Here is an 11422-nt window from a genome sequence, read left to right on the forward strand (position 1 = left end):
TCAGCGTGACTGAGCATGACTCAGTCACTTACAGACAAACAGACACTAGGGACTAGGGCTGCACGATTAATCGCAATAAAACCGCACGCGATTTGGCAAAGGTTGCGATTATTTTATGCGCAGCTTGTCAGTGTAGTACGGCTGATCGGTAGTGAATGCTGCTCTGTCTGAACAGCAGAGGGCGCTCTCACACAGACACGCCAAATATGCCCAGCCGCAGAAGTACGATAACACACATCATTCCAGAAAATCCCCATCAGGCAACATACTATCACTGTTCCTGAATAAACAGAAGATTGAAAAGCTTTGATTAAACATGACTAATAAACACACACCTGCCTTATTCTGTGTAAGAAGCAACATCATCTCACAGAAGGATGCTCAACTGTTGTTATGAAGTGAGTTTGGAGTAAAAGCATGTTATTAAATGTTGCTTTTTGTTGGACAAGAGGTTCATAAATGCTTCTCATGCTTGATCAGATGTTTGACGCGTGTTGCTTTTTCAATTGTACGTTATGTTATGAAGATACTCGACAAAAAGACATTTTGGCATAATTGTGAGTGTTATTGTTCGTTCAAGCGCGAAAGAGAACTTATTTCGGTCTTGTGCGCACGCACGATACTAGCGTGAGTCTTTCTGTGTGTCAGTCAGGACATTCACAGAAAGTGCACTCTTTTTTGTCTTGTCACGCACGAATGGTTTAAAAGCATTTGCATGAATAAGAGCGGGATCATGTAACAAGCAAAAGATGACAAAAATTAACAGATACTGTGTTAATTGCGTTAACAGCCCTAATTTGTTTATTTAATATAAAATCGCAGCATTTTGCGTCATATAATCGCATAGGCGTGACATCGCGATTGCGATATGATTAATCGTGCAGAACTAGTTACAGTCACAGTCACACAGCCGTACAACAATGACAAGCTGCGCATAAAAACAATAATAATCGCAGCCTTTGAGATTTCATAATCGCGATAAGCCAAATCGTTTTAAGTGCGATTTCATGTAAATTGCGATCAAAGGTGCTCTAAGCGATGTCTAAGTGACGTCACTTCATGTTGTCAAACATTGTCAAACAAAACGGAGGCTAGCTCAACCCTCCCTCCCCCTCACTTCCGTGCTTCCTTAAACAGTCATGAACTTTTCCGATGTAAATTTTGTCTCTTTTGGTCATGTGTCAACCATATAAAAATTCAAGAGAATATTATTCTAACGTTAGTCGTTGTTGTTGTCTAGAACATCTCTCCTCTAGCTAACTTCCCTCTTCATGCTTCTCTCTCCTCCAGTCCCCACACCCCCCTTCATGTGCATGCGCACTAACCCCCCAACCCCCACCGCCAAATCATTCTTGTTGGTTATTGGCTGGATAATATGTTTGTTATGTTTTGTGGTGCAGGTTGGCCCAGTTTGTTTTTGTTGCCGTTTGTGAAGCCTGGGCTGTCTACAGAGTACAGGCCACACTGGGCTGTTCAGTGTGTTAGCGGATAGTGAGGAGATAATTGCTGTACTATGTGACCAGCCTAAAAAATTAGTGACATCGCTTAGAGCACCTTTAATCGTGCAGCCCAATAGGGACAGGGTGGAGGTTGTTTCTCTCCTCGCTAGATGTCCAGCAAGGAGGAGCGAATATAATTTGGGCCTAATCATGGGTGAAGCTAGAATATCCAACCACACCCTAACCCTACCCATAAGTCTATCCTTCCACCCCATTAGACATCCAGAGAGGTGGAGCTGGACGTTATTTGACTCTGCAATGAGTACCACGTCGAGAAAGAGCCTTCAGAAGCAACACGATTTGGAAAATCTGGAAAGAGCAACATAAACCTTTAACAGACTTTATGTGACTGCTCACCTCAAGCAAATGCAAAGCATTAAGTTAGCTAACAACAAAATATAATTATTTAGCTACAGTGTGAAGTAGCATCAGTCAACCGGTAACATAAAATAGTGTCTCAACTTTTCAATGTTAATTAACACTACATAAACCCTATGAATCTGGATTAATCATTTAGGTTTGCATGAAAAGCCCTTTAGTTGTTCTTTCTTGCTAACGATAAGTTACTAGTAGTAGGCTATAGGGGACTATCTGTTTTAATCGCTTATTTTATTATGTCTGAACAGCTTGTAACTAAACTTTAAAAAAAAAAAAAAAACCTTCCCCAACATCCTAGGTTGTCTATGAAAGCCTGTGTAGACTGTTTTTTTAAGTGAAGGACTAGGGACGTTTTAGCCGGGAAAATTATATGTCGTTTATCTGCGCTCCCGAGAGCATCGATTCCGTTCAATAACACATGACATTATGCTTTAATGTTAAGAATACTGCCGAAAGAGCCATTATAGCTACTGCAATGTCAATGTGTCATGCAAAGAAAAATAATTAATTAAAACTATATAACGTTACTTAAGTCTCTTAGATATACGTTCTCAGATAAACTATCATAACAAACAAAAAAAACAAAAAACTATCATAACACTGTAAATTGTTACCTCATCTGTCGACATGATGCCGGTGAAATGCAGAGCTGGTGCGATTAGACGCGTTCTTACTCCTTTTTGTGTTTGTTTTGTTACTGAAGAGGGGAAAGCGCAGCGCAATTTTTAACTTTACATATTCATTTAAACGTTGCTCTGCTGAGATGGCGTCAGGATATTCGTTAAATGTATATCGCTGCAAAGCAAACGTATTTCCAAAATCTTTTTTGCTTCTAAGCAAAGAACGAAATAGAACTTCGCCGCGGGGCCTTGTCACGTTCACTCTTGTACGTTACGTGTCGTGTGCACGAGACTCCTCGAGTGCGAGCACGAGCAATAAGTTGCTGGCTGCAATTCACTTAACGACCACCAGTGTCGCTAATAACAAGGGTTTCTGAATTATACATCCAGCTCTATAAAGTTAAAAAAATATATATCGTATGCATAAAAAAAGACTTGTCTTGTAGGCATGCATGTCACTTAAAGAGTAGCCTAACTAAAAACAGCTGCATACTAGTCTGAAATATAAATGCAAACCAACATCTAGACTAAGAGCATCCGAGGTCATTGGCGAGTTGGCCATACTTGTGTCTATTTTTACAGACTACAAACTTACAGCAGAGTATAATTACACTATTAGGAGACCTACATATATAATTACACAGTTTGAAGTCCCTACTGCATATTTAAGGCTTAGGAGGTAAAGAAGTCTAAATGAAATAAAAGGATATTCAAAGACACAGCCACAACAGTCCTGCTAACATGAGCATCTTTGTCTGCTTCAGCAACTAAAACTTTCACCTAATCAAGTTTTGACATTTTGCATTACCCAAGCTGGCGTGAAATAGGCTACTTGTGCAAACTTTACATGCGTTTGTCATACTGTAGGCTATTTCAACATTTTGCAAATTCTGACAATTATTATGCAGCTTGTATGACCTATTGAGAGACATGGAATAGCCTATTTGTAGCTACTTTTAACATTTTATTTGTAACAATTCGTGACCATTTAAAATAATGTTGTCCTTACTCGAGTTTTGTGAAAAATTGTGAAAAAAGTGAAAAGAAATGAATAAGAGAAATTGCACATTATGTCCTGATCACAAGAATATAAAATTTGTTGACGATTTACAAAAAAAAAAAGTCCACACATGTCAACTACAGTCGTTTAAACATGTTTCGCAGTGCTACGTAGTGTTTACTTCTCACCTCGTTTTCTTAAGGGCATAATTACTCCTTTATGTCCTTGTGGGATTGTCACGCATGGAAACAGCAACACAGACGTTTCTCCCTCATCTGCTGTCAGTGTCTTGGAGAAAAGTCACTTGCTAAAGCAGCAAGTTCCTGCTCTGTTCGTTAATGTAGATAGAAAAGCTCATAGAATTGTCAAGTTAAAGAGAGGGGCACGCGCCGAAACATCTTGCAGAAGAAAACAACACATGCTGAGCGCATGACTCGCTCGTAAGAAATAAATCCATAATCCGATAGTAAGAGTGGATAGTGATCGAGTGCACCTTGGCGTGGATGAGTCCATTAGAAATGTCAAAACTGCTCTCCAGTGTCTGAATGTGTTCTCGGTAGGCTATTGAGAATTATTCCCCAGAAACATTCGCACAACCATCGACTCCTTAAATGCCTTCGGTGTTTTACTAGCCTACATACACATAATTCAATCACACTGTCCATAAAACAACCCATTGATTTAACCCATACAGTCCTGACGAATATTAAAAGCGCAGTGAATAACTAAACTAAATCTAACCGCTAGTTTTTGCCCCAAAGGGCCATAGACATTAAATTAGAAAGACTCCCCAGCACATGACTTGACTTTGATAAGACTCAGTCAGTTGGCTATATGCTGATCAAGCATTATTTTAAATAATAAGACTACAAATATGGAGATCTAGCAACAGTTTGACGAACACATAAGCATGACTTCACGTCTATCTCATATCCCCGTGTAAGTTTATTGATGCATGCTTGTAAACAGTTCTTCAAGAACAACTTGTTATATATGCCTACATTGTGATTGAATGAAGTCAATGTGTTTTATGTCTTATGTTATAATCTGATCAGAAAATAATTGAAAATGTATTATTATTGCTCCTTGATCAGCGCAATCCAGTTTCACGTCTCTTAATTCAGCTTCAAGACCCAAGCAAAACAATCACCATAGCATAGCTACAGGCAAACTGGTGTATACAATTCTGATCTAAAGGTAGAGACAGAAAACATATTTAACTAAAAAAGGCAGGATATTTCCCCCATGAAACAGCAGCCTGTCAGTGCGACGCCTGTCGGAAAACACCTGCAAGTTTCATCCAGCTTTCCGATAACGCATGGCTCCACAATTGCCTCGGTAATTAAGCCAATCTGAGCAAATATATCCGAAAGCTCCTCGTCAAACGTCCCGATATGCAGTTAAGAACAACTTCACTTCCTTTCCCGTTATTTTTTCTGTGGATCTTCACGGCATCTTTTGCCAAAGCTGTTTTGCAGACTCTCTCTATGGTGGGTGCAGTATCACCAGCAGCAGCAGCATCATCACCAGTTTCGCCTTAGCAACGAGAGGGTTGACCCGCGGGGATTGACAGGGCGCATCCTCCAATGGCGTTCGTACATTCTTTCAGTTGGCGCACGAACGGACCAATAGGAATGGTCGGATTGTTCCTGGATCTCGGGGTGAAAGTTGACTGAAACATGTGGTTAGACATGGCCGCGCCCTGCTGGCGCTGAGGACCGTGACCGTTGAACAGGGGATGGAAACAGTTTAGCGATTATTTAAAAGCTCATTCGTGGGTAAGTAAATCCTACAATGCATAAATGCGGTGTTGACCATGTGCAAACGAAGTTGTAAATGAACAGTCAGATGATACGACTGGGTTTGACATTCTTCAGCCATACATCAACAAAGCAGCAGTCATTAGGTTGAATCAACGGGTCTGGGTTGAATGAGTTAACGTTACTATTGGTTTGACCGTGATTGACGCGTCTCTTGCCGTAAACGCTGCATTTTTAAAACGCCATATCAGGAAGTTCAGTTTACAAACACGTGTCTGAAATTATGTAAAGGTCGGATTAATATAAATGTAATTCATGTTTTCAACGCAAACAGACGAATAGAAAGTATCTATATGTAGTATATTGATTTAGTTACCAAATATAAACAAATATTTCCCTAGTAATAAATCAATCTATAAACAGAATCATGATGTCAGCTGAAACATTGATGAAACTTGGTGACAGCCTTCAGCACACAACAGTGAAATATCAACATTTTCGGTATGTAGTTAAGAGGGTTGTCTGTCTGCTGAAAGTCCATTTGTTGATATTATATGTCTCTTTAGATCAACATGACAGACAACGCTATGCTTGTGAAAGACACAGGCCATGGCCAGACAACATCCAGGGCATTGATTATTGAAATGCTGAATAAGAGGTTTGAAAGGCTCCCTGATATCGACAGGTAAGCTTTATGTACAACATGTCACAACTTACTTTATCACTGCAGTTAGTTAATCAAACTTTACTGTTTTAATCCCAACAGGAAACTGTTTTCTTATGGCCCCATATATTTGGCTGGCAACGCTGGGTTTTCTGGTTTGATAGCCAACAGCTTCTACAGACGTCTACTCAATGTCACCCAAGGACGATTTACTTCCAGCCTTCCCATGGCTGTTCTTCCCTTCCTGACAACTGCAGCACTGTACACTGCAACCGTCACAAGCCCCCTTATGTCAGGTATTTTCAACTTTGACCCGTTAATTACAAAAATTTTAACAAGATTGGAGATTGTTTCTGCTCGTTTATATATATATATATATATATATATATATATATATATATATATAGGCTGAAGTAACTTTTCATTTGCTTTGTTTGGTATGTACTTATTGTTACTTACCTTTGGTGACGACCCTACACCAGTGACGTGAAAGCTCGGAGTTATTCTGATTGCTTTGCATTGAGTGACTATTTTGTATTTCTAGGTGACCTGAACTGCCCAAGCTGTACCCTGATAAGAGGGGCTTTGGTGGGTGTGGTTGGTGGTGGCATATATCCTATTTTGTTGGCCTTGCCTGTTAATGCTGGTCTTGCAGCCAGGTTTGTTCTCATTGTTATTGCAGATTTCTTTTCTTAGAAATAGAATACAGCAAGTTATGTAACTGATCTCCAATTGTCTTGCAGGTATAACAGTGCTCCAATGCCAGAGAAGGGCAACATGATCCGCTTCTGGATGAACCTAAGCAAACCCGTTCTACGGAAGATGTATGTTGTTCTACTGCTGCAGGGTGTGTTTGGAACCTACTTGAGCTCAAAGCACTTTGATATCTACCTAAAAATGTTGAAAATATCAGATTCTGACAGTGAAGAGCTTAATGGTTAGCAGTTACTGTTAATATTTTACTTTATAAATCGTTGTTAAAAATGAAACATGCTCATCCAGTAAAATGACCTGTTCTTACCAGATTTGTTTTTGATGCCTTTTCCAACAAAAATAAACATAACAGATCACTAGATTCTGTCCATGAGTATACCTTTGTATTTTTTTTTATTGGAGATTTTATATAATTTCTTTGAATGTAATTGCCTGGATGTAATTTTACCAGAAAACATTACCTAAAGCTTTACTTAACCATTTGTTGTTGATGTAACAAAAAATATAAAGTGGATAAAAAGTGGTGTAAACAAATGCCTTTTGCCAATGTACAACTTACAAGAGATAAAATTGAAAGCATTCGGATCAATAACCAGGTTCTTTTAGCAACTAATAATAAAAACAACGCACTGACAAACAAGCTTATGCATATGTACAACACACATTTACTGCCACAAAGAGACCTTTCAATGTGCGCTAATTTCCAATCCCCTACAGCAGGGTTTCTCAAACTCGGTCCTGGAGGGCCACTGTCCTGCAGTTTAGCTCCAACCCTGATTAAACGCACCTAGCTTTGAGTTTCTAGTGAACCTGAAGACATTTTACATTAGCTTGTTCAGGTGTATTTGATCAGTGTTGGAACTAAACTGTGCAGGACCGAGTTTAAGAAACCCTGCCCTACAGCAACGATCAACCAGAGTTCTGAAATGCAAACCGAAAGAAAATTGTGGAGGAAACGTCTGCATTAACTTCTAAATCAGTCAAAACTCAATTTAGTCCATGTTTCAGAATAAATACATTTACAATATATCATTGGATAGGTCAAGAGAAAAGAATAGCACCAGTATTAGAGATGCCATGACCAAGTTAAAATCTACTTTATGGAGAAATCTTTTTTTAGAAACATTCAATTCACAAGTCTTTTTATACACACTGTTACCACAGGAGAAAGAAAAAAATATGTTTCTATCTCTGTAACGACAGTGTTGGCACATATTTATTAAGATGTATAAGAGCCATTATGTTGTATTGAATGTTTGTTGTAATTCCATTGTTTGACACTGGGTGGAGTGTGGGACTAATAGGTAGCCCGAGATTAAGAGAAGTCATGACAATTTTTGAACGTGTCAGGACATGTGCAGGTAGAAACAAGCTTATGGGATTACAATGCGTATGTGCATCGGAACTGTGAGTTTAAAATTACATCTATGAGCTTAGTGATAAATAAAGTTGATAAGCAGTGCTGGAAGTGTGTCTTGTTTGGGTCTCGCTCGTCAGAAACAACCCTACAACACCTAAGTGACAAGATGGTTATTTGTCACTTCAAGATGTTTGTTATATTCACACTGACAGTGGTATGAGATGCCAGGGATAAGAAACATGAACTTCAGAGTTATACATTTCAGAACTGCTTAAGTTGATCCGCAACACTACAGAGCCCCAGCCGTTAATTCGATGTCACTGAATTATCAGAGCCCTTAAGGAATTTTGCAGTTTACACCTTGTGGGGAGAAACCACCACCACTCTTTATCCACCTTGAAGAGAGGTGAGAAAGGCTCTTGTAGAGAGCGAAGAAAGTGCTGTCTAAAAAGAGAAGGAGAGTGTGGTTAATATCTTAATAGGACACAAAGCATTTTGCATTACTCAAAAGAAAATTTATTACATTTTTTTTTCAGCACAGCTGCAGCCATGTGTCTGCACAGTCTTTGGATTTCAATTACATCTCACAAATAGATGACTTATTCAGAAATCAAAACCCTTTGAAAATCCCACTTTAAAACATTTCTCTTCCTCTGGACAACTGTCAAATAAAGTCCAAGTGCTTTAACAAATCAAGATGCAACACATGGATACGACATATGTTCAATGTCTTGTAAGCAAACGTTACCACAAACAGAAGAGTTTAAACACTCATTTAGATGCTAAATGAGAATGACAGCATCTGACATCTTTAGGGGTGTGATAAGAGTCAGTAAAAGCTGTAACTTACACGGTTTTATGTACTACCTTTTTTAAATTTACCAGGCCATGATGCAAGCTGCTGGTCCCGACTCTTCAGCTTTCCCCACAGCAAAATCCACTTTAGCATAAAAAAAAATAAGGGTTCTACATGAAAAACATTCTTTAGAAATATAGCGATATTTCAGAAAGGGCTCATCTGTTTTCAGCAAAATACAAGCTTGCAGTACAAACTTGTTGAATCAACATCAATGTATCAACACTGAATAAACAGGTACATTATTACCAGATTAATATAAGCGAAAGCCCTTTGTGAAACATCACCCATTAACATTTTTTTAAACAATATTTGTCTCCACTTAAATCCCTCAAAGTCTATTTTAACTGAAATTACATACTACAATTATGTAACTCAAAACAACAGTAGATTATCTTCAATGCTTTAAACGTATACCAAAAGAAAAAGAAAACTTAAGTTTATTAGCAGTTCATATTGTGCCGTGAACTGGCAAAAAGCACTGTCTTCATCTTAGGAGTTAACCAGTTCTGTGCAGTCTTCTATATCTTGATCCTTACCATGGATTTCAGCAGTCATGGATGTTCTGTGACCCAGTCGTACAGCATGGCGGACCAAGCACCTAGAAGAAAACTGTCAACAAGTTTAGCAGTAACTTGTATTGAAAGCAGGTTCAATAGACATGCCATTCAAGCTCTGCACACATTTTAAACAGTTAACTCTATATTTGACTACTGTTGTAATGTCCCCACATTTACACCTTGTGCAAAGTTCAGTCTCGGGAAACGTTGAAAAGGTAAAATACTTGACCCTACATTTTATGCGACAAGCTTGAACTCTCAGCACACTTGGTGCAGAATTCCACCGAGACGTGGTCTTTGTCCACATGCAGGCAGACACCACCTGCAGTATCTTTGTCTTCCACCTTCACCCTCTTCCTCGGCATGGCATAATCGTGGTCGTTCTCGTTGGATTCCTGGAAAAGCGAGGTAGAAAATTTCATGCCGTTCACACCGCTCAATCTAGACAACAGCTGAGCCAGCATGCTCTCATTGGCCAACACGGCTCTCAAGTACCTAGTTTCATTCTCCAACTCTTCCACTCTCTTGTTGAGATTCCCATTTTCCTGCTTGAGAACACGGTTTTCTGTTGTCAAAGAGCCCACTCTCTGCTCCAAGCCTGTGACGTATTCTTTCTTCTTTAATCTGTTTATCCTTGCTGCGACGGCGTTCTTGTTGATGATCCGTCCGGAGACGTCTTGCAGTTTTGACCTCTGGATCACACCTCTGTTGTGGGATACGGGAACGTCAAGCACTGCACTTTCGTTCATCTCATCGTTGGTCTGTGATTCAAAGTTGCCGAAAACATCCAGCTCATTGTTGTCCAGGTCCCAGTTGAACTCTGAGCCAAGCAGATCATCCAGGCCCCATTCGTTGCTGTCACTTTCTGGAGAAGTGTGTGTGTTTGTTCCACTTGTATTACTGGTTTTCGAAGCACCATCACTCTCATTGGAGGTACTTGATGTGATATCAGCGTTAAGGCTGCTTCTTCCTCTTTTTCTGGTGATCATGGCCGCGTTTTGGGATATGAATTGAGGAAACACTATATATACAAAAAAAGAAAAAAAGAAATTAGCAGAAAACGACAACAGTTCACTTGTATTCAAACTCATTTTAATATAATCTACACATACTACGCACATTCGAATTCGAGACACGTATGACTTCTACTTGGAACACACAAAAGCAAAATTATATTAAGCAGAATAACGGCATCATTCGGCATTTACTTTCAATGTTAGGAAAAAGGCGATAAGTTGAAATATAACAGGGGCAGTCAATCCACCACATATGTCCTTCTCTAACGTAACGTTATATTCGACAAAAGAAAAACGAAAATTAATAAAATACAATTTAATTAACATTCGTTAACGCTTTAGAGCTTAAATGATCGCATTATGAGTAACGTCTATAAAAATAAGTAACGTTACAGAACAGATAGCCTATTTCTATTGTTTTCGGTGTTAGCAACCAATACATAACAAAACATCGAGATTTCGGTATTTTATTAAGTACGTGTAAATCAATGCATCCTCCAAGGATTGATATAATAATTGACACATGAACAACCTATTAATGTTGATTACAATGTTCGTAGTGGTTTTGGTTAGCAGGCCGCAGCAGCGCGCCTTAGTCCGCGTGACAAAGCAGTTTCCTCAAGCAAAGAAAACTACACATATTTTCGTTTGAAAGCGAAGCAACTTACCTTAAATTGTATGCTGATGTCTCGTGACGATGATTGGTTGAAAAAAAAGAATCCGAGAAAACTGATTTTACAGGATAGAAAATGTATTTAAGCTCAGACGTAGCAAAGCCAAGGGGAAGCAACGCACTTACAACGGCACTGGCAGCATCTAAAATGGCGAATCCAAAGATATCGCGACACTTCCGGAAACATGGGTCATAGAGGAGGAGCAACGAAGTGTAGTTTTTTTTTCTGTCAGAACAGGTTGCTGTCAAGTTACTTTGGCAGTTACCTGGTGGCTAATACTGGCTATAGTTGTTTCCACACACAAAAAATGCACTTCATATT

At 39.1% G+C, this 11422-nt stretch overlaps 3 protein-coding genes across 5 annotated transcripts in view; 1 reads left to right on the top strand and 2 right to left on the bottom strand.

The window, feature by feature from the left end:
* Nucleotides 1-3983, bottom strand: part of dlg2 (discs, large homolog 2) — a gene marked incomplete at its 5' end in the record, with an annotated part of 218398 nt that extends 214415 nt beyond the window's left edge. For 2 of the 3 annotated variants that reach the window (XM_079600651.1, XM_079600644.1), the window contains one exon: nt 3686-3983. In XM_079600651.1, the coding sequence (XP_079456777.1) occupies nt 3686-3704 (19 nt within the window). The remainder of the gene's footprint in view (nt 1-3685) is intronic. The other variant, XM_079600652.1, reaches the window with a different exon arrangement.
* Nucleotides 3984-4964: 981 nt separating this feature from the next.
* Nucleotides 4965-6996, top strand: tmem126a (transmembrane protein 126A). The gene is made up of 5 exons (XM_079600667.1): nt 4965-5275; nt 5824-5942; nt 6024-6217; nt 6466-6580; nt 6665-6996. Exons 2-5 carry the CDS (start codon nt 5830-5832, stop codon nt 6861-6863), a joined length of 621 nt encoding a protein of 206 aa, XP_079456793.1. The 5' UTR covers nt 4965-5275; nt 5824-5829; the 3' UTR covers nt 6864-6996.
* A 2549-nt stretch (nt 6997-9545) lies between these two features.
* Nucleotides 9546-11245, bottom strand: crebzf (CREB/ATF bZIP transcription factor). Its single transcript, XM_079600666.1, has 2 exons — nt 11096-11245; nt 9546-10432 (listed from the first exon to the last, which is right to left on the bottom strand). Exon 2 carries the CDS (start codon nt 10398-10400, stop codon nt 9642-9644), a length of 759 nt encoding a protein of 252 aa, XP_079456792.1. The 5' UTR covers nt 10401-10432; nt 11096-11245; the 3' UTR covers nt 9546-9641.
* Between the last annotated feature and the right edge of the window lie 177 nt (nt 11246-11422).

This window comes from Phoxinus phoxinus, assembly GCF_949152265.1.
Source record: "Phoxinus phoxinus genome assembly, chromosome: 23".
Taxonomy (NCBI): Eukaryota; Metazoa; Chordata; class Actinopteri; order Cypriniformes; family Leuciscidae; genus Phoxinus; species Phoxinus phoxinus.

Coding starts and splice junctions, on each gene's coding strand:
- tmem126a (XM_079600667.1), top strand. CDS start 5,830: ATGACAGACAACGCTATGCTTGTGAAAGACACAGGCCATGGCCAGACA. Junction 5,943..6,023: donor AGGCTCCCTGATATCGACAG/GTAAGCTTTATG, acceptor TAATCCCAACAG/GAAACTGTTTTCTTATGGCC. Junction 6,218..6,465: donor CACAAGCCCCCTTATGTCAG/GTATTTTCAACT, acceptor TTGTATTTCTAG/GTGACCTGAACTGCCCAAGC.
- crebzf (XM_079600666.1), bottom strand. CDS start 10,400: ATGATCACCAGAAAAAGAGGAAGAAGCAGCCTTAACGCTGATATCACA.